General features: G+C 44.8%; 1 protein-coding gene and 1 non-coding gene across 5 annotated transcripts in view; both read left to right on the top strand.

The window, feature by feature from the left end:
* KHDC4 (KH domain containing 4, pre-mRNA splicing factor) overlaps window positions 1-11,663 on the top strand; it is a 77,080-nt gene extending 65,417 nt beyond the window's left edge. For 2 of the 4 annotated variants that reach the window (XR_014972150.1, XR_014972151.1), the window contains 2 exons: window positions 2,167-2,258; window positions 8,260-9,103. Coding sequence is in view for 2 of the 4 variants with exons in the window: in XM_085638261.1 (XP_085494387.1) it covers window positions 2,167-2,258; window positions 8,260-8,462 (295 nt within the window). In the remaining 2 variants the exon portion in view is untranslated. Of the gene's footprint in view, window positions 1-2,166; window positions 2,259-8,259 lie in introns of all 4 variants that reach the window. The other 2 variants (XM_085638261.1, XM_085638262.1) reach the window with 1 other exon arrangement.
* LOC146772688 (small Cajal body-specific RNA 4) lies at window positions 1,023-1,150 on the top strand. Its single transcript, XR_014974885.1, has one exon.
* Window positions 11,664-23,963: the final 12,300 nt, after the last annotated feature.

Genomic DNA, 23,963 nt, shown 5'->3' on the forward strand with positions numbered 1-23,963 from the left:
GGGGTGCTTCATACACTAGATGTTAAAAGAGCCCTTGTGTACTAGGTTCATGGGCCGCAACCATTTCGGAAAACTCAATTCTTGTTTGTGGCTTTTTCTAAACCATGTAGAGTGACTGCTATTTCAAAACCCGAAATTGCTGGCTAGCTAGTCCAGTGTATTCAGACCTACAATGCCAAAGCCAAGGACTGCTCCTAACGCCTCCAAATCCACATTCTACTCTCAAAAAAGCAGCTTCAATGGCTTTTTAGGCAACATTCCAATTACTGACATTTTGTAAAGCTGCTACTTGGTCCACAACGCACACTTTTGCTAAACACCACTGTATGGACGTTCTAGTAAAACAGCAGCCCCAGGTGGCACATATTCTTTTACAATGTTCTGCAACATCCTCTGGTTAGCCATATTGGGGGAACGGCTTTCTAGTCTATGTACGGCATGTGTATCTACAGCTACGCGTAACACTTTTACTTGCCTTGTAGACATCGGTTTGTGGCATATAGTGCTGTAAATTCACATGTGCCACCCTCCTTCCCGGAAGCCCTAGGTTGTTGCAGATACTGTTTTATTTACTTTTCTCTTAGTATTTATGCGTCACTTAAATCGCTATCCTACACCCGCTGAGCGGGAAAACAATCTAACTATGGAGTTAATGTTCATGCGCAATAGTTCTTTAAGGAGGAGTGTATATCTCATTACTTAAAATACTACCTTGAACGAAAATAATTTGTGCATGCCCGAAACACAAGAGCAAAAGTATGCACAGCATGTGAATCTACAGCACTACATGCCACAATCGGAGTCTACAGGGTAAGTAACGGGTTACTTCCAATGTCTTTTTTTTTTTTTATCCTTTTCTTTTTATCCTTTTCTTTTTATCCTTGTGGGTACACAGTTGGTTTTCACTTTTTTTCTGAAACATCTTGAGAAAAATCATTCAAACAGGAGTTCAGGGTGTTAAATTTGTAATTTATTAACCTTTGTACTGAATAATCCCTAAAGATACAGTTAATGTTTTTGCTATCGGAGGATTAAGAAGGTTGGGCCTATGAAGTAAGGCTCTGCTGATACTATCCTCCTAGAGAAAACGGAAGTACAGAACTGTCCAGTTTCAAGATGAGCTAGTGACTTATTACTGCTTCCCACATTTGTTCTCATCTGCTTATTGTTGAGTTCTGGTGGTAGTATGCATGATTGCTGGGTTGGCTTTTAACAGTCAATGAATTCGCTCAATGTGATTATTGGGGAGATGGTAATTTAGCTTCCCACAGTGTTATATGTTCCTTGTAGGCAGCGTAAAGTGGCATCTAGTAAGGACGATGGTACAGTACCCAAGCCATCGTTCATTTCCCCTAAAGCACAGAAAGGTTAAAATAAAGCCCTTCCCTTAAGAATGAAAGGGTATTTTGTAATTTTTGACCTGATACTGCCCGTACTCTTGCCTCTACACTTTTATTTCCTTATTTGAGCTCCAGTGCCTTGAAGTGTGATCATCCCGAATGTCCTTTCAATAGGAATTTAAAATCCTTTTTTTGCAGTTTGGTAATCAAACAAATATTACCAGTACTGTATAAACCAAATTGCCGTCTGAAAGACCCTTTAATAGAACATGGCCATAAAGTTGATTGGTTTCAAGTGTACAAGGTATTTTGTTTATACTCCTTATGGGAAAGCAGGACCTCACACACTATTCTATCAGCTCTTGATGCGCAAAGTTGTGGTGTCCCCACAGACTGCGACGATCTGTGCAGATTCAACTTTTACTCAAATGCACGCTTCTCATCTAATGTGTGAAATGGAAGAGCAATCAATAATTTAAACTAGTCAACTGCAAAGAAAGATAGGGAAGGTATGTGGTGAAGAATGGTCAAGGAAATGTAGATTAGACTTAGTGTGTTTACAGAAAATGTGAAGGTGCTTTGTGTGGTTGTGGCTTATTATTTGGACTTTTTGTTTAATTGCCCTCTGCCCCTCCACACACCATCATTTCTATGTACTTAAAGTTATGCTTTTTTTGTAAAATTCAGAAATGTGACTAAGCTTGCTGTGGGTGTATGAGTAAATAAGAGTTTTATGTGTATGGTGTAATTAAATTGAGGTGGGCCTGTTCCATGCTTGGGTAGGCAGCCCGCTCTACAATTAAATCATGGCTGCCATTTTTCACAGGAACGTGATGTCTTCATCGATTCCACCTCTTATGGGAATAAAAACCGAACTCGCAGAGAGAAATGGTTCCCGAACTTCGTCTGGGAGTCACGGTGAGCATAATTCCTACAGAATATGGCCTTTGAATTTCCAACTGTGAGAGTCTGCATCATCGTTTTCTGTTGTGGAGCTAGCTCTCTCAGATTGAATGTTGGATATTTAGTTCCTAAGATCAGATGATTGTTTGAGACTAAACATATTCATTATTCTAAGTAACCTAATTCAGAATAGTTCTGTCCTGACATCCTATGCATCTTTCCATGTTGCAGGTCTAGAAATCCTTTTAAAGGGTTGCAAGAGGCTACCATGGTTCTAAGTAAATTTATATATGGATACAGGAGGCTGCTACCTTGCCAGGTTTGGATATCACAGCCCTAGGCCACCATTTAACACTACTGCCTTTCTCGCTTTACCGGTTCTGAACCGTCACTATTAAAGTGAGGTCTCTGATGGCTTTTTTAATTAGTTTAACTGTGATTCTGATTGCTGGCAGGCCTACTCTATAGCATTACAAATCTAGCTAAACTACTGTTATTAGCTGGATACCTGAACTTAAGCTTGCTCATTCCTGTGTATTTTCTTGTTACAAATCATGTGCCCCAAAATGTGGTCGATTTGAAGGCACTCTGCATCCACTGCTGCCTCCCAGAAGAATGCACAAAAGTACGGCCTCAGAGGTCAGTACTGGGTACTAGACTGTAATATAAATGGAAAGTGGCATACCCTCCAGTGTTTCCATTTAGAAGAGCTATAGTCTTGAGCAAGGCTCGTTTGGCGCTCCTACCTTAATCGGCTGTCCTTCCTTGCCTAATAGCTGACCCTTTGCACACCTGTAAGTTAGCATTCTGTTGTTCAACCGTAGCATGATCCAAAGACAGAAAAAACGCTGTCCTGTTCAATCCAGGTTGGAGATTAGCAATACAGCAATTTTACGTGGGATGTTTATACTTAATGACTTACACATGCGGGGGCATGTGCAACACCAACATTCCTTACCTAACTTCCTCTCTCTGTAGGCACACAACCCATTTCAGATCTGCTTAATGAGGGTCATACTCCCACTGTCACCAGGAGCTTTTCTCTCCCACACCCACCCCCCTCCAAAGGTGACGTGTGCTCGGTGAAACCCTGTTATCTGTGCTGCAGCAAAAGATTTACTTTTCCACCTTCCTCAGTATGGTTTGTTGTGTTGACTTACTTTAAGCATGCATGGGCTGTCTCAACTTGGAGCTTTCCTTCAGAGAAGGAGTAGGAACCCTATCCAGTTGAGGAGCATACCAATGTTACTTACACAGTGGGGCCCAGCACTAGAGGTGTGCTGGACAACCAACAGAGCTCCTTCTCCACTGGCAGACCACAAAGCACTTCCTTTGAGACACCACACTGCAGAATCATTTTTTTACAAGAGTATAATATACTATTGGGAAGGTCACATATTTAATCTCCCACATATCCTAATCAAGATGGATTCTTAGTTCGATAATTGAATGATAAAAATTTCAAATGACTACATGCCAACTGGAAAACTCTGCTTTCCCAAATGTGTCCGAAATATGTTTGGAGACCTTTTGGATTGAAGGGCTTTGGCCTTTCCACATTTCTACATTTGATCCATGGAGACAGGCAAGCAGTCTGTATTTCTGTGTTTGAGCCTGGCAATCAATATCACATGTTTCCTTAGTGAATCAGTAAGCGAATGCAGGCTCTTGTTTTACTAGTTTAATATCCGAGATGACCCAGAGGACAGATTAGCCTTCACACTTAATATGTAGTATTTAACGTTGCCCTTTGACATCATGTTCTTAGCATGTGTGGCTGTATATGCACATACTCATCATACTCCTGCTGTCTAGTCTTGGGCCTGAACTGTTGCAGCTTGTTTTTGTTAGAAGAATTCTTTATAGTCACGAGGTACCATGCAAGTGCTCCTTTAGTTGGTAATACGCATGGCCACCAACTCTATTGTTAGGTTGAGAACTATAACTTCTTAGTGCAGACGCTCTTTGACCGAGATGTCTGTCCATCTCCTCCCGGATGCACTGTGGTGGGGGATGCTCAATACCGCCCCTGATACTTTTAAAAGAGTCGGAAAGGGTACTACTGGTGGTTACAACAAGAATAGAAAAAAAAATCCTGCTTTTGCCCTCTGACCCTCACATACACAAATATTCATGTCCTCCAGACTCCCCCATGGTAGACTCACTGCTGTTCATGCTGCAGGCGACACTAATTAACCTGACCATGAGAAAAAGCGCATAGACTCTGCATCATCTCAGAGGGCAAAACCATCTCGAACTCTGCCATGCACTGTCCTCGACGCAGCTGGCACTGCAGCGAAGGGAGGAAGGAAAAACGTTTATCATACTTAGGCCCAGGTGCTGTATATCCAGCTTCGAGCCAGAAGTCTAACAGCATCTCATCAACCTACTGTTTGGAAAGCATCCCTTCCGTCTATAAGTTGAGATGTTTTAGAACATAAAGGAGACAGACCCCACCAAGGCTGTGTGTGTGCGCTTAAGGCATCAACATCTGGACTTATCTTTCAGAAGGCATGATACAGTGTTTGGGGTTCCCAGGCCATCTCCATTGACCATACCCAGTCATACCAAAGGCAGCAGCAAGCCTACCACCAACAAGGGGTGAGAGGGTAATCACTCCAGTATGGGCAGCTGCTCAGTGGTGTCGCCATAAACCTAAAAGTTGGTGAATGCGTTGCCCGATGATGAAGTATGACCTCCAGGTGTGTTAGGGCTCTTGCACCTATTGGGAGCACTTCCCGCATGTGCCCCTCTGGTTAGGACCGCACCTCCCTTCCCATTAGAGCAACAGCATACCTCCTGTTTTCTCTGTCCAAAAGGCAGTCCCTGCCAAAGTGTATCAAAGTGACCTTAGGGTTGCAGTAATTCAGCAGCTTCTGCCTTTTTTTCAGCCACATCCCTCTCACAGAAAGATAATGCGCCTCCTAGGGATGATTGCCTCTTGCATAGGCATAGTCCCCCATTCCAGTTTTCACATGCATCCACTACAAGATGTCCATCAGCACAATGGTGAAAAGCAGAGTTTTGTTGGGAAGATCTAGTGTTCATAAGGGCCAACTAGCATCTTTTCTGCCATAGTAAAACAGCAACAACCTGTTGCAGTGAGTGCCCTTTATTGACTTCATTTTGCAGGTAACAATCGATCATGGCATTTGTGAAGCGCACTACATACCCACGAGGGTCTCAAGGTGCTGGGGAGGGAGGGGGGGGGGGGGGCTGCTACTGTTCAAAGAGCCAGGTCTTGAAGTCTTCTGAAGGTCAGAAGGTCTTCGGTCTGCCGTAGGTGGATGGGGAGGGTGTTCCATGTCTTGGCGGCGAGGTGGGAGAAGGATCTGCCACCGGCGGTCACTCTTTGGATGCGGGGGACGGTGGTGAGGGGGAGGTCTGTGGAGCGGAGCTGGTGGGTGGGGGTGTTGAGGCGGAGTCTGCTGTTGAGGTACGTTGGTCCGGTGTTGTGGAGTGCCTTGTGTGCGTGCGTGGGTGAGGAGTTTGAAGCTTATCCTCTTGTTTACAGGGAGCCAGTGTAGGTCTCTCAGGTGGGGTGTAATGTGGCTGCTGCGAGGATCAGGCGTGCGGAGGCGTTCTGGATGCGTTGAAGCAGTTTCAGGAGTTTGGCTGGGGCTCCTGCGTAGAGTGTTTCTGTAGTCCAGTCTACTGCTGACTAGGACCTGGGTGACCCTCCTTGTTTCGGTGGGGAGCCACTTGAAGATCCTGCTAAAGCAGGAGGAGGAGACTGCGTTGACCTGCTTCGTCATGGAGAGGGTAGAGTCGAGGATGACCCCTAAGTTGCGTGCGTGGTCGGTGGGAGTGTACCTAGTGCAGTCAGCCACCAGGAGTCGTCCCAGGCCGAGGGGGTGGATCCGAGGATGAAGACCTCCATCTTGTCATTACCACAGATGCATCACTGTCCAGCTGGGTGTTGCATCTGTGGTACAGTACAGTTGAGGGACCTCATCGAGGTTTCTATTTCAACCATTTAGAACTTTTAGTCGTTCAGGTATCCCTGAAAAGTGCTTCTGTACAACATTCAAGGCAAAATAGTCCTGGTGTGAAGATCCAACGTGACCCCATGGACTGTCTCTACAAACAGGGTGGCACACATTCTGTCTGTATTAGTGCTGCGGATATGACATTGGGTGATTCACCACCGAATACACCTCCTTGTAAGAGTGCTTCCCAGGAGGGCGCAACGATTTTCGCAGATCCTCGCAGCAGGGAGTAACAAGCGTGGGAACCCTACCCAGAAGTCCTACTCCTGTACTTCTGCCGGTGGAGGTGGGCCCCAGAGATGGATCTATTTGCCACTAGCAAAAACTTTCAAATTCTCAACCTTTACCTCAAAGTATCCACTCGCCCAGTCCATAGGCTTTGCTCCATGGATTAACTGGTCAGGGATCTTTGCCTACCATGTTCCTTCTCTACCACTTCTCCCGTATATAGTGAGGAAACTGCTGAAAACATCCCTCACCTGCTTGGGCCAGACAACTATGGTTCTCAACCCTTGTAGAGATGTCCATCCTCCCCACAAGAAGCTCCCAAACAGGCTGGACCTTCTCGAGCAGAACCAAAGCAAAGTCAGACACGTGGACTCCAGGCAGCTCAGCCAAGCAAATTGGCTTCTGAGCTCCTGTGGATTTGGTTACCTTAACCTACCCCAAGAACACATGAACTTCTCAAAAGCCAGAAGAACGACTACACCGGCCTGCTATACTGCTAAGTGGGTTTGTCCGCTACTCCTTTTAACTGCATAGACCCACTTAACCTGCAGTTCAAGACATTGTTTGCTACCTGGCACATTTGAAAAATAAATATCACGGCTACTCTCTACCTCGATATGGCGACATCTAGCTGCTGTTGATGCATATATGCTGAATAGTGAACACCTCGATTTTTAAAATTCCGGTCATCAAAACTTTCATGGAAGGCCTTAAATGTGTCATCCCACTAAGGGTACCACCGGCTCCAGCCTGCAATCTTAATATTGTCCTCACCAGACTCATGGGACCTCCTTTCAAACCACTGCACTCTTGCCTTTTATAGTTCCTCTAATGCGACGTTGCATTGGTTGTAGCTATTGCTTCCCAAAGGCGGCTAACCTCTGCTCAGGGGAGTTCTGCTTTACAGATCGTGCAGAGCGTGTATCTCCAGCAACACAACCTACGAACGGAATAGTTTACTCTGTAAGCATATGTTCGTTGCATGTAGTGTAGATTCAAAGGCGACACCCACCTCACCTGAAGTCAGCGCTTGGTACAGATCATAATTTCTAATCGTATGTGTTTCATTTGCAGCACAAGCATGGTGGTCATACTGTCTTCCTAACTACTTGCTCTCACCCTATGTGTGAAAATAATCAAACAATGGAGTTCGTGCCCATGTGTATTACCAGTTAAAGGAGGGAAGTTGCATGGTGCCTTGTAACTCTAAAGACTTCAAACAAAAAAACAAGTTGCAGTAAGTCCAAGCTTACATTAGATGGTAGGGGTATGCAGAGACTGCGAATCTACAGCAACTACATGCAACAAACAGATGCCTAGAGGGTAAGTAATATATTCCTTCTGTTCACAAGAGTTAATGACAAATACACTTGCTTCATCTCATGAATGGGATGTGATGTTCTGTTCCCTGCACCCATGACAACACTACACACTTTACATTCTACTCTTGCAAGCGTCTTCAAGCTAGTTTGTCATCTACAAATAAAGCCTAAAAGGTGACTGATTCATCTTTTCCACCCACCTAATTGTTCTCTTTTGTTGTTCTGTGTTCTCTTTTTTTTTCTCTCTTCTTTCTCTGTTCTCTTACATGTGCCTGATGAATCGGTTTGCGGATGCTGATGCTGTTTCGTGCGACTTCCAACCTGGGGGCTGCCATTGATCCTGTGGGATCTCGAAACGGTGTCCAACTAACAATTTTACTATTAACATCAATTTTCTTTTGACTTAATCGACCATTTGTCCTTGTTTGTTGGGGGTGGGGTGTTTCTTTTTCTTTTGTCTTTTGTTTTTGTTCACAGATTTTCCAAGCAAAAAGATGAAGACCTCTGCAAAAGAAGGCGGATTGGTGGCATATGCTGGAGACTCTTCAGATGATGAAGAAGAACATGGTGGTCACAAAAAATCAAGTACATTTGGACAGAGCTGGAACTCTAGTCGACAATTTCCATCTACCATGCAGCCACGTGCTCAGCAACCGATGCCTTTCTGGATGGCACCATGACCCAACTGACGACAAGCTGTCCAGAGTGAACTTTCAGTAGCAATAATGCAGCATGTAAAATTAATACTTTTATTTAAACTTTAAAGAAAAGATATTTCTTACCTTCATACAATGTGAGGTGCGGTAATTTCTTTTGTTTCCATTAGAGTTTGATATTCTCCCAATGGACTTGGCACCTATTTTTTGTCCAATTTTGAAGGTAAAGAAATGTATGAATGGCGTATAGAAAAACAATGGGCAGGGTGGTATGAGGGCAGGGACTATTTTCAGCTAACACCTTTTATGCATATTTATCTTATTTCTTTGAGTCTTGGAACTACTGTTCCCGGCTTTATTGCAATTTAAAGAAATTGTATATGCAGCTGAAACGAGCCTGGCCAATGTGCCACTGTCTGTCAAGTGTCCTTCATTAATGGAAGTCTGTTATGAAGAGCCAGTGCAAGGGTACAATGAATTTTTTATTTCTATTCCTCCAACATGGAAGGACAATGTATTTGTCTTGCTCTTCTGTTTTTCTTTTTTTTAACTGAAAGAATACTAAACCTGCCAAAATGTGTGTTTTTTTTTTCTTTTTTCCAAGGCTTTGACACACTAAGTCTGTCAAGACTCTCTCACTTTTCTTAAGCTTGTTGCCCCAAAAATATTGCAGTGTCCAATAGAGTGATCTACGTTTGAGCCTTACACCTTTACCTTATTACTGTGGCACTTACCTGATAATTATCCCTTGTGTCTAAAGCAATGGCCAACAGAACTCTATCGCCTCTTGCTTGGCTAGGTTTTTTTTTCTTTATTCTTACTTTCCAATTTGGCAAGAACTTTCCAAGTGAAGTTTGGACAAATCTGATATTCTCTAGGACACTGGGGGTTAAGAATGTAATATAGTATGTATTTTTTTTTTTTTTGCTCCCTGTATTATGGGAGCGACATCCTGCCCCTTCAGTTGATTTATATTTAAGTTAATGCTCCTATTTACAGGGAAATAATATATTTGCTTGTAGCATATCTCATGGTCACCTGTTCTTCCAATTTGGTTTGCTTTTACAGCCATGTCTTTGCATCAGTGCTTTTTGGGTGATGCTGGAACATTTGCCCTTTTCAGTTTTTGCAATTACCCTTTTGACGGTCAACATCTGTACCACACTTTGGACTCTGGGAAATGGAAGTAGCATACAAATGTTGCAGTATCTTGGTTAATAGGCTATTTTCAAAAACCTAGAAACCTTGCAAAGAATTCTAACCTAAATGCTGTTTTTAAAGGGTCTTTTTCTCCAATAGTTAAGGTTTCTTTGTACTGATAAATAGGCCAGAACATGTGCAGTTACAAAGATTGAACATGCCCAACCATTCTAACATACACCACACTTCAAAACAATCCTTTCCTTCTTTCGCAGTCTCTTCACCCAAGTCAAAGGTTTGTTTTTCGTTTGCCTGTACTATTTTATGTGGCAGACTTCAGGGGCTCGACTTTGGGGTTGTAGGGTTTTTGTTGGGCTGGTCCCCACAGACGCTGATGGTACACCTAGGCTTGAACTCCCAATAGATTGTGCTCCTTCCCTGTTAATTTTAATGGGTTTGTCTCTGGAGTAGCCTTCACCCCAGGGAGGTTATTTGCAAAACATTTCTTTAGGCAGTACACTAACTTCTAAAAAAAATTAATAAAAAAAAGCAAAAATAGTCACTTTTTTTCTCTCAGCCAAGCTCCCAATGGCTAATTTTCTACAGATGGACAAGCATTGCTTGTCTGGGAAAGGCTTTTAGATCCATGGATGCTGCCTACTTGGTGGGGATGGTATGTAAGGAAAGCATTTTCACTGTTCACTTTGAATCCCTTTCTTCTGTGTGGTAACAATTATTTACATCCATGAGACAGTTGCTAACTTGGAGTGCAACAAAAGAAGATGTGAGGTCAATCTCTTTAATAGTGAAGGCGTTGCATCCACCTTTTCTTGCGTCCACAGTTAGATTTTCTTCTAGTTAAAGACCTGAAGAACTACCAGTACAGTCACCCAGGTATACTTAATTTTTTTTAAATATAGTGATTCTTACAACATTTGGTTTATACATATTTTTCCTCCTCTTAGGAGATGAGCATCTTCCGTGGGTTTTAATCTCTCACCTGGTTTTGGAAGATGTGACCTACTTTGCTAAAGTGGTGGCCTAAAAGGCAGCTTTTCTTTGATAATTGTTCCTCCTGCTTGGAAGCTGTAACGTTAAAGCTCTGTGAACAGGAGTGCAATTTTAGGATGTTGCACTTCTTTATACGATGTACAATTCACACTTGACACAATTCTCACTTTCCCATACACCTAAAATAAAACTCTCCACCAATTTTTGCTTAAATATTGACCTACACGCTATAATTTGGTTGTTAGGAGGGAATTAAAGTGTTATTTGGATCATACAAATGCTTTTGTGTTCCTCTCTTATGTAATTCTATATCGGAGGGGAAAATGTTGAATATTTAAATTTCAGCAACTGACACCATACTTGAAATGCAATTTCCCCTCCACCCATTATAATCCTCATATATTTAGCATTCATGCTGTAGATTTTGACTCTAAAACTCACAGCATTGGTCCACGATAAGGTGAGCATCTGGAGCTAGGCTCCCCTTTTTTGTTGCGGCCTACATGCCTTTACATCTGTTACAGGTGCCATCAAATGGTACTGTGCACTTCAAAGTTACTGATTTGAAGTAAGAATACATTTCTCGTCCTATTTACTAGAGTAATCTGGGAGACAAGATGAAGCCACACATTTTGTTGAGACTCACAATTCAGTGTATTTGGGGTATGTCCGTATAGGCCGAGCATGTTTTGAAAGCTGGGGGGGGGGGGGGGGGGGGAGGGAGAATTGGGTAACATCCTTTGAGTTGCTAGGCGACAGTTCAGACTTTGTCAATAAAGACTTCATCTTACCTGTATACTGATTAATTATATTTGCAGTAAAAACCAACTAGATCAATTTATTTTAATCGCCGCTAAATTTTTCGAACCATTTGTAATATTTGATGAGTTTAAATGCGGATATTCCGATAACAGTTACTAGAGATTCCAGTCTTACACCAGGAGTTGTGCTGCTGGCATGTGCTTTTCGAACATGCTCCCATTTCAATAAATATTGCATTTGTATGAAATGTATTTGCTTGATATGTTGTACATTTCTCAAAACTGAATTTGTAAATAAATGTAATAATATTTCGCTGTATGTTTCTTATTTGATGAATGTAACTATGGTGGTCTTGGGCATTAGTTAATTTGTGCAGCACTAATAATGACTTTGCCCTCAGTGCAGATAGGTCTTTAACTGAAGTGTCTATTGATACCCCTTTAAAAGGATCCTTTATTCTTCCACAACTGAGGAGCTTAGGTCAAAATAAACACCAGGAGGAAGCAAAATGTAATTATTAACTTTCTTTGGAAGATCTTCAAGTGTGGATAAAGCAACAAGAAAAGGGTGTGGGCATTGAGAATTGGATACAAAGAAAATACCAGGCATCTGTGTGCACTGCCCCAGAAACTGTATATTTCTATATGTTCATAGCATGCGTGGCCATGGATAAATATGCTCTGAATGCTCATGTTCGAGGCATGTGGGCTGCTGAATTCATATCTGTGCATAGATCGCAGCCTAATGTTGGGTCCGGATGATTGCACATTGTTGTCCTGGAAGAGTCTTCGAAGTATCACGAGATAGGTGGCTCCTCCCCTGGACTACAGTGCGCATGGGCATCCTCTCCATCCTTAGATTGTTTTTTTCCGCCATTGGGTTCGGATGTGCTTATCTTAGCTCAAGTTCGGAAACTTGAGTTTAAGGCCAAAAGGCCTTTAGATCTCGTCGGTATTGTTCCCGTTCGGTATCGACCAGTTTAATTTGTGTTTTAGCACCTTCTTCACGCTTTTCGGATCCGCTTTTCGGATCCGCTTTGGTCCGAACATCGATCGACGATGGAATCGAGGACTCCCTTCAAAAGATGTCCTTTATGCCATGCGAAATACCCACACGTCGATGTCCATCCGGTGTGCAACAAATGTCTCTCACCGGATCATGATGAGTCGAAATGTATGGCCTGCGCCCGGTTCCGCTCCAAGAAGACTCTCCGGAATCGACGGGCAGCGAGATTGGAGGCACAGCAATCGGTGCCTGCCCCGGCCAACATCTTCAGCACCGAGGACGAAGACGCCGAGAGCGTAGAAGACATAGACTCCAGCCACGCTTCCGAACATGACTCCCGATCGGAAGACGATGACGAGGTGATCTTTGAGGACGAAGACGTCGTCGAAGAGGTAGGAGACGACAATGAGGCCCTTGGGGCCGAGGAAGGTAGCTCCAGCGAAGAGCTAGGCCAACCCGTCGATACGGAGGCCGAGAGACAAAGTCGTCATAAGACTCAGGTCGAGGGATCGCCTGCGGGCCTTACCCAAGATCAGTCACACGGTTCTTCGGCCCGGCCTCGAACATTTCACAGGAGCCCTTAATATCGAAGACGACTGGATTTCCTTCAGAGAAACCGTAACCGTCCGTCGCACCAGTTACATCGAAAGTGAAACAGGTTGCGATCGGATCGAAGGCCTCGAAGCCCTCTACTCCTTCGACGCCAGCACAGGTCATCGGCACCGAACGCACCAAACGAGATTTCGGTGCCGAGCTCACCGCGACGGGTCACGGTGCCGAGCCAAAGAAGAAGGCCCTCGGTCCCCACAAGGCGCCTCGGCCTATGGCACTGAAGATTACGGCCCAACCCACCAAGGTCAAGGTGGTCGACCCGTCTACGTTGACATCAAAGAGTGCGGCGCCTGCCAAATCATCGACTCCGACGAGCGTCGATACCTCCCTTCGGACCGAAGACTGGAAATAAGTCGGATGCCGCTTCGACGCCTGCCTCCGAAGGTGCCTATCGGTTCCAAAGCGCCATCTGCGTTCACCTTGCAACAGGTCTCAGCGTTGTTGCAACGCATCAGAGACCGGGCAACCCTCCAACCTACGTCGGGTCCCAAAACGCACAAGGCCGAAAATCACACTCTGCGCCGGCGCACATCACATTTGGATTGCTGCCGCCCATGGCACCGAAAATGTTCGAAATTCGGACACGTGTCCGCCAAACACAGTCATTATCCACTGGACAAATTGATATCGAGCCTTCACAGGCACACTTTATCGACGCCGACACTGGTAGGTTGATGCTCCGCAAATGGAAAATCACACCAGAGAAGGGCTTGGACTCATACAAGATTCCTTTGAAACACAAACTGCCGGCAGGTTCCGCACCAGTGCTTCATGAAACCTTTCAACCCTTCCTTCAGGATCCACCGTCCTTTTCTCCTACGCATTCAGACGCAGGAGAGCACTATATAGGGGAGGATACCACCTACACTGGGGATATCGATCCTGATGATCACTTGCAAGACCCAGATCAGGCATGGGATGACCCCACCGACCAGGGTAACGCACCAGATACTCCTGACACGCAGCTTTACAATGTAAAGACATCTCCCACAGAGGACACTGCTGCCTTTAATGCCCTCATAGAACGGGCTGCTGCCAATCATGGAGTGGAACTCCATTCTGACACTGAAGAAGAAGATTTCTTAGTGGACACTTTCGCCTCCTCTGAGAAAACCGTCAAAACTCTGCCAATGTTGAAGGGAGTTCTAAAACCTGCAAAAGACATTTTTAAAGAAACAACCAGGGCACGGGTGTTGAACCCCAGAATCGAAAAGAAATACAAGCCTGCACCCGGAGACCCTATGTACATTAGGGGTCAGTTACCTCTAGACTCCATGGTTGTGGCTAATGCTCGCAAACGAGCCCATTCACAAACAACGGGTGATGCTCCTTCCCCCGACAAGGAGTCCAAAGTGCTGGAGACATCAGGCAAAAGGATAGCGGCGCAAACGTCTAACGTCTGGCGCATTGCCAACACCCAGGCACTCCTGGCCCGTTATGATAGGTCCCACTACGACACACTAGAATCACTGCTACAACATTTGCCAGATGAATACAAAGAGGCAGCGGAGCTCCTTATCAGAGAGGGACAACTCCTTACAAATGCGCACTGGATGCAGCCGACACTGCAGCAAGGGCCATCAACACAAGCGTCATGTTGAGAAGGCACGCATGGTTAAGAATCTCAGGCTTCAAGCCAGAGATTCAGAACAATATCCTAAGTCAACCCAGACTACTTATTTGGCCCTGAGGTTGACACTACCCTCAAAAATTAAGAAAGACACTGGGGTGGGGGGGACTCCAGCAGTTCCTGTCAGTCTGGAAAACCATCACCACAGACACGTGGGTCAGGGACATTATCCAGTATGGTTACTGTCTAGAATTAACGTCCACTCCACCCAAAATACCGCCAAAGCACCGTCCTATGTCCGTAGAGCACTTGGCATTATTGCAGCAGGAAGTACTAAGTAGGCTGCAAAAAGGTGCAATAGAAGTCGTGCCCGTAAACCGACAGGGGTGTACTCTCTGTACTTCTTAATCCCAAAAAAGGACGGTTCTCTCAGACCTATACTAGACCTGAGACCCCTCAACCACTACATTCTATCAGAGCATTTCCATATGCTCACCCTACAGCAGGTTCTACCGTTACTCAGTCAGGGAGACTTCCTAGCCACATTGGATTTGAAAGATGCGTATTTCCACATACCCATACACCCATCGCACAGGAAATATCTCAGGTTCACTATTCAGGATCACCACTATCAGTTCAAAGTTCTCCCCTTCGGCGTAACAACGGCACCCAGGGTCTTTACCAAGTGCCTGGTGACAGTGGCTGAACATCTACGGAGACAGCACATTCACGTCTTCCCTTACCTGGACGACTGGCTTGTTAAGGCAAAGTCAGCCCAGCTATGTGCCAGCCACATGTCCCTCACCATTCACCTTCTTCACAGTCTAGGATTCTCACTAAATTACCCAAAATTACATCTCTAACCCACACACGTACGACAGTACCTGGGCGCGACCATAAACACTCTGGCAGCCACAGCTCAGCCAAATTTAGTGAGGATCAACAGCATGCAACTGCTGATCACAAAGTTCAAACCTCAACACTCCCTTCCAGCGCGAGTCTTCATGCAGTTGATAGGCATGATGGCCTCCTGCATTTTCATAGTCCCGCATGCGAAACTACATATACGCCCGCTTCAGGAGTGCTTAGCACGTCAATGGAATCAGGCTCATGGACAATTAACAGACCTAGTGTTGGTGAGCGGTCGGGCATACAACTCTCTGCATTGGTGGAATCCAAAAAACCTTTGCAAGGGCCGACCGTTCCAAGAGCCTGTTCCGCAAATAATACTGACGGCGGACGCCTCTCTCCAGGGATGGGGAGCTCATGTACTCAATTACACAGTGCAGGGACTATGGACGACACAGCAAAAGAAGATGCACATCAACATTCTGGAACTGATGGCAATCTTCCTAGCCATGAAGGCATTCAAAGTACACTTATGCAACAAAGTCATGTTGATCCGGACAACATGACTGACATGTACTACATACAGAAGCAGGGAGGAGCACACTCTCCACAGTTGTCTCATCTGGCTCAGAGCATGTGGAAGTGGGTCATTCAGAGGAACATATTCCTCATGGCGGAACACCTCCCGGGCAAGGACATCCAGATGGCGGATCTGCTCAGCAGACACAGCCACCAGATGCACGAGTGGGAGCTACATCCGTCAGTACTCCAGCCGTACTTCCAACAGTGGGGTCATCCAGAGAGAGACCTATTCGCCACAAACAAACTCAAAATGCCAAAGCTTTGCCGCCAGGTTCCCACATCTGCAGTCACAGGGCAATGCGATATGGATGAACTGGTCCGGCAGATTTGCGTACGCTTTTCCCCCCAGCGCCATTGATACCGCTAGTGGCACGCAAACTGCGACAACACTCACTGAAACTCATCCTAGTTGCTCTCACATGGGTACGCCAACCATGGTACACCACATTTCTAGAACTTTCCGTGGTGCCGCATCAACGGCTGCGGATCACACCCGCACTTTTGATGCAGAACCATGGCGAAATTCAGCACCCAGATCCGCAACAGCTGAACCTGGCAATCTGGCTCCTGAAGTCTTAGAGTTTGGCTATCTAAACCTGCCACCTGAATGTATGAATATCATCAAGGAGGCCAGAAGACCCACAACCAGAGCTTGCTATGCGGCTAAATGGAAAAGGTTTGTCATTTACTGCAACAACAATGACATTAACCCGCTGGACGCATCCATTCAAAACATCATCTGTTACCTCTTACACTTATACCGATGCAATCTGGCATACAGCTCCATACGTATACATTTAACCGCCATAGCAGCCTATCTTCAAAATAGGCAGCACCTCTCTTTTTTCAGAGTGCCTGCAATCAAAGCATTCTTAGAGGGACTCAAATGAGTGATTCCCCCGAGACACCCACCAGCACCAGTGTGGAACCTCGATGTGGTCCTCACCAGATTAATGGGTCCCCCTTTTGAACCTCTCCATTCGTGTGAGATTCAATTCCTCACCTGGAAAGTAGCTTTCTTAGTGGCAATCACTTCCTTAAGAGTTAGTGAACTCCAGGCACTAACCGTTCAAGAGCCATTCATACAGGTTCACGCAAACAGAGTTGTACTACGTACCAACCCCAAATTCATGCCTAAAGTGATCTTGCAGTTCCACATGAATCAGACTATTGAACTGCCTGTTTTCTTTGCAAATCCACAAAATGTCGCAGAGAGAATGCTCCATACACTAGATGTAAAGAGGGCCCTCGTACTATATAGACAGAACAAAGGATTTTAGGAAAACAAAACAACTTTTCGTTGCCTTGTCTCCACAACACAAGGGCAACGCCATTTCCAAAGCAGGGATAGCCAGATGGATCGTTAAATGTATTCAAATTTGCTATCAAAAAGCTAAACGCACATTAACGATTCCCCCACGAGCCCACTCAACACGAAAGTTAGGGGCTTTCCTAGGAAACATTCCTTTGCAGGAAATATGTAGAGCAGCCACATGGTCCACTATACATACATTTACCAAACACTACTGTGTAGATGTACACTCAAAACAGCAGGCAGCTGTAGGACAGGCTGATCTCAAAACTCTTTTTCAGACTGCTGCAGCTGGCACGGGCAGCCGCCGCTAATGGAGGGACTGCTATATAATCTATGCACAGATATGAATTCAGCAGCCCACATGCCTCGAGCTGAATATGCTACTTACTAGTATGCATCTGTTCTTGGCATGTAGGGCTGCTGACATTCATATCGCCCACCCGGCGCCTGTGGCGGCTGCAGCACTCAGAATTACTGTATAGCATGGTCATCACTTTCTGTATCTACTCCATCACTGCCACAATGGCGAAAAACAATCTAAGGATGCGGAGGATGCCCATGTGCACTGTAGTCCAGGGGAGGAGCCACCTATCTCGTGATACTTCGAAGACTCTTCCAGGACAACAATGTGCAATCATCCGGACCCAACACTAGGCGGCGATCTATGCACAGATATGAATGTCAGCAGCCCTACATGCCAAGAACAGATGCATACTGGTAAGTAGCATATTCAATTAGTGCTGAGCCATATTTTTCTGCAAAGAAGTTTAAAGTTACAAGACTTATTCTGATTACTTCTTCGGTCCACAAGGTACAACGATAATGGTTCCATCTCAGTGTTTCTTCTGCCATTGTGTTTGGGTGCTAGTGATGGGACTGACTCGTTCTTCCCAGGTTCTTCTGGATCAGCGTTTGAGTTTTCTATTTCAGTGACTTTGAAAACAATTTCTGCTCATTCTACAGACTGTTTGTGTTGCATCTAATTGTTGCAGAAAATACACCATCAACATCTCACCTATCTGTACTGATGTTTCTTTGACACTTTCACGTCCTGTTCCGGAGAATGACTGTGGAAAGTATAATGGAACAGATACCCTTCCTGTTTTGGTCTGGGACAGCGTCAAGTACCACTTGTTAGATCTTGTACAACCTCTGTCGCTGGAGCAAAACATGCACCCCCCTCGCTGATCTTTTCACTTGAAGAAAATTCTCCAAACCTAGGGTCCCATTTGCAGCAAGGTAAAACTAATTGCAAAGACTTAAGAGGTGCCCAGAGAGCCAGTTGCTTCATGCTCCTGGAAATGTTGCTCAGCCCACATGAACAACTGCCTCTAATGCATACATTCTCACTCAACATAAGAACTAGCTCAGTAAGCCAGACCCTAAACTATTCAATGTTAGATTGGCAACTAAGGACCTACTGTTCAGGTCTGGCTGGTAAAGGAGAGCATGCTGGTTTTGCACAAGATGTGCAGGCTCACTACATGTTCCTATTATGTAGCAAAGGGGAAACGGTATGTCCATTACTGCTTTAATTAACACATACAGAGACACCTCAAGATGTCTTTACAAGATACTATGTGCTACCTGCTATATCCTCAAAATGCTAGGTTTGCATGTACTTTCATACGCCCACATTTTAGTGCAGTCAAAGCACACATGCATAACAGGGAATGAGTCCCTTTTCGAAATCAAACCTTAATGTATTTCCTTATATGGCTCATGGGCTTACGTTTTCAACCACTCCAGTAGTCTGCTCTTTGTAGTCATGGCAGGCGACCTCCTCAATACTAGTCACCTCACTCAGATACATCAGTGAGTTACTAGCTTTAACCATACAGGAACCTTTCAATCCAGGTCACAGGGACAGTTTAGGCTTACTTACTAATCCCATGTTCCTACCAAAGGTAGTGTCACCTTTTCACATTAATCAAACCATTCAACCGCCCATCTTCCTGCACCATGATTCCATAGAGGGGTGACTTTTCACATTACATTTTAAATAGGTGCTAATGTATTACGCTGACATGACCAAGGCCTTCCCTAAACAAAACAACTTTTTGTGGCTTTTGCTAACGTCACATGGAAACGCCCTGCCTACTAGCCTGCATGGTGAGATGATTTTCAAATGTGTAGAAACGTATGCCAAACCAAGCATACATTGGCTAACCTCTGTGAGCCCATTCCTTGTGAAACAAGCAATGGCAAAGCCAATAGGTTTTGTGTTTGCAGGAGCTATTGGCTTTGCCAATTTCTTTAACCATGTTTGAAGGGAGTAGAGTGGTATGAAGTAGACTGCAGGCGTGTTGAGAGTTATATGCAGTGGTGAAGAGTGACAGTGCAGTGGTGTAGTGTGGGGCTGGGTGTCAGTGGTGTAGAGTGCACTGGCCTAGAGGAATGCAGTCAAAGGCCTACGTCAGAGCCTCAGTTCAAGTACTAGGAGATCCTTAATCTCTGAAGAGAAGCCACTCTAGTCGGTTTTGGCAGTGTTTTACACTAGCACTGCACTGGTGAGTACTGTAATTTATAGGAAGAGCGCAGCTGAAACATTTGACTGGGTAAGTGATATTTGAGGAACAAGAAATTTTGCAGCTTTCTTTATTCTGAAGGCATGCAGAATCTGTCACACTTAACAGTTCAAGGATAAGTGTATTTTATGCCATAACAACAGACCTGTTCACTGTCCTAGAGGAGCCTATTTTGTTTACGGGGGGATGGGTTGGGTGTGGCGCAGTGACCTGGATGGTCATATAGGAGATGGACTGAAAACGCAAGCGCTCATAAGAAGTGCCTGAACACATAAAAGGGAGCAGTGGAAGGTCACACAAACTTGGTCCATGCTCCAGGGAAGGGCCAAACAAGATAAGGATATCATGCATGCCATGACAAACTGGAACAAGCAAAAGAGCGCAACTCTGAATCTCTCCAGTGTTAAGCTATGGGTGGTCTGTAAGCCCACTGTATGTTAAAAAACTGTCTTGCAGTGACCGGTCTAGGCAAAACCCTGGGGGGGGGGCGGGGTCGGAGAACTTCTAGGAAACCTACTGCCAGCTGCCATTTAGTCAACTCTGCAAATATTCACAAAACACTACTGTGTGGACAGCTGAATCCTCAATAAGCTACAGTTCGCCAAGTTGTCTTAAGAATACTGTTTCAAACATCTGCAGCATCTGTTTGCTAGCCACTGCTTTGGAGAGGAATTGCTTTACAGTCTGCAGAGCATGTATATTAGCAGACATGCATGCTATAAATGGAAAATGTTGACCTGTAACCATTTGGTCGTAGACTGTAATGCTGGATATTCACAAGTACCCACCCGTCTACATGGAAGCCAGTGATTATCACCTTTTTTTAATTTATTTATTTAAATCTTTTACTTTAAATCTTACCTTTGTAATGCATGGTACACTTGCCTTTAGCACTCCATTCTTACTATTCACCCACTAGGTGAGGCAACAATCTGAGGTGCAGCTGTTGTCCTGATGCATTGTAGTTCAGGGGAGAAATCACAAGCCTTGTGACTCGAAACGGCATCAAAGGAAAAACAAGATGAGGAGAAATAGGCTCTACACTAGATGGCAGGATTGTGCAGACAATATGACTTTTACAGTCCAACACACTACAAACAGTTGGTTACAGGGTAACCTTTTCCTTCTCCAGCAACTTGTCTCATAGATTCATTAATTATTTCCCATTGTGCTGGAAAGAACCAGAAGGCATGTAGACAAATATAATTTCTATTGCAAAGATTTAGATAGCACAACCACATCGCGGAAGAAGACTAAAATGCAATTAATGAGGTGCTCCACCTACAAAATGGTCATCCTCCTAAATATTTCTGCTGCATGCCATGTGAGGGAAACCTCAAGAGTTTTTCACACACAAAAATGTATGAATATTGTATGAACTTTTTTCATCTGAAAGAACTTAGCTAACTCCCCCCTCAGCTGTGTACCCTGAAAACAACAAACTCCGAAGCTTACTATGTTAGATAAATATGGGAGTTTTCCAGCATTAATCTTTCTGGAGTCACATTTGCATCATTCTGCTATCTAATGGGTGGGTCCAGAATTATCTCTAATTGCCTTTTTGGGGAGGGCTATTTAGCAACATGTGCATCCTTGACGACTGGCGTCCACCCAGGAAGCTGTATTGTGTGGTGGTCATCTCTAGATTCTATTTTTTTCTGCTGTTGGGTCTGGATACAGTGCAAAATTTGAAAAACTGAAGAAAACTATTGAACACCGAAGAAGATGGTGGTGTTTGCACCAAAGAACTGGGGTTCCACAATCCTAGCAATTCATGAGGTCCTCAAAAAATGCATATGGCATATGGAGCATATGCCATTCAGGCACTGCCCTAATTGCCACCACAAGTTTCTGCAAAACGATAGCCAACAAGTTTTTGCAAAGACCAAATGACAGAGGGCGGCAAAGCCTGTGCCAAATTCAAACTAAATACCCTGAAAGTGAGGTAGAAACTAAGGTGGACACATTGTGCCATGACACTAGCCCAGAAATGCACCTCCAGGAAAAGAGGTGACCTACAGCGATAATGACTCGGAGATGGCACAAATGCAAGATTCAGAGATAGCAGATGTAGAGAATTGGCAGGTACCGGAGAAGCAAATGTTGAAAGATAGAAACACAAGGTACTGGAGGGGAGATTAGGGATGGAACTAAAGAAACCGGCCTACAGACAGAAAAAGTCTACCACCACTGTAGAGTTGGTGGGGTGAAACAAAAGCTCAAAGAGACACTCTGATTTAGGCAAAATGATACAGCAAAAGATCTGACAGACGATCAAGAGCACGGGGGGGAGAAATCAGCCCGAGAGGAGGATACTTCAGGACTGAAAAAGGCATTAGTGGCCGACACTGAAAAGAAAGCACTCTACATCTAATGTAAGAAATGCGGCTTGAGGCTGAAATATAGGCTCTCATCAAGCGGAAGGAGGAGTGTGACCAATTCTTGAAGGGGTACAATATTACATTCTGTCCCTCAAAGGGAACACCAGTTGAGACTAAGCCAAGGATCTAGAACAGCGCCTCTTTGGCAACACCTGAGCCAGAGGAGGAGGAGAAATCCTTTGGATTTGAAGAATTTAATACTGCTCAGACACACAGGCATTTTCAAGGCTGATACCCATATAGATTGGCACAATATCGATGCTGACAAGCTGGAAAAACAAACTAAGTAATGTTGGAATGCTGAAAAGCTTACTTCCATCACAGAGAAGGAGCCAATTCCTCCTGATGCTGCAAAGTATGATGGACAGTGGAAAGGTGATCCTCAACCAGTTATGTTAAATGCTGTTATTCCATACATGGAGAGAAAATACTGGCAGTACACACAGGACCCCGCCCATATTAGGGAAATCAGTGCCTGCTGACTGTATTGTAGTCTCCATAGCCTGAAAGCGGGTTAACTTGATGGCATCAGTGGGCCAATCACTTGATAGGGTGAAGCAAGCATGTAGACGCTGTGGCAATTGACTATTGCAAATTCCAACACCCTCCTGAACTTGTGCGCCCACCAACAGTGGGAGGGTATTGTGCAGCATTTCCTAGACCAATATCAGAAAAGGGGGAGCTCACTCATCCAGGAGAGGGAAGACGATTGGTAACACATGCATGAAATCAGCCTGGCGGCTCCAGGCACTGTGCACCAAGCTTAAAAGACACTCTTAACTAAGGGTGTCTGGGTTCAAACGAGGTGCAAGTGGTGGTGATAAACATGCCGTTCGTGGGAGAATCGCTCTTAGGAACAGCAGTAGATGACTCCCTTCAAAGAATGAAAAAGGAGGCTGACGCAGCTACATCCATGGGTGCACTGCAACTCTGGTGAGGAGGTGCTCTGCATTTCCGGTGAGGAGCTGCTCCACGAATAAGAACTCAATGGGAAGGAGTTTCACAGCTTTAAGCCTCCCATGCATCCTTTACTGTCCAGAAACCTAGCTACAGTACTCCATCCCAGTGACAGTATGCAGGTGACGGAGCCAGCCATTTCAATGGCGGGCATGAGGAAGAGGAGCAGCACCGAGTGCAGCTGCACAGATCAATATGTAACTCTACAATTACCCACTCCTACACATAGTAGGGGTGCATAATTGGAAGATTCCACAGGGAATGGCAAAATATCACCTGCGACAAGTTGATACTCCATGTAATCCAACACAGATTTTTATAAATTTCTTAAAACCACCGCCAAACATCACACCAAGGGTGGGGCCTGAAAACACCAAGGACACCATACACTTGAAAAAGGAGTTAACAGACCTATGAAAGAAGGTTATAGAAAAGGTGTCACTATCCGAAAGAGGACAAAGGGTGTGTTCGGCCTACAGTCGCAAGAGGACTTAAAGCTCATCCTGGATCTCAGGGGACTAAACCGGTATATTAAGACACAAGTTTCAGATGGCCAGGTTTCCAGAAGTCCTCTCACCTCTCAGGAAAGGGGACTACATGACAACAATAGACCTCAAGCATATGTATTTACATGTGCTGATTAACAGAAGAGACAAGATGTTTTTAAGGTTTGTGATTGACAAGGTCTATTACCAGTTAGTTCACTGTGCTGCTCTTCGGAACAAATGCTGCATCCCACGTCTTTGCAAAATGTCTGGCCACTGTAACAGCACACTTACTAAGGAAGGGGCTCATGTCTACTCCTACCTTGAC

This window comes from Triturus cristatus, chromosome 12, assembly GCF_964204655.1.
Source record: "Triturus cristatus chromosome 12, aTriCri1.1, whole genome shotgun sequence".
NCBI classification, from domain to species: domain Eukaryota; kingdom Metazoa; phylum Chordata; class Amphibia; order Caudata; family Salamandridae; genus Triturus; species Triturus cristatus.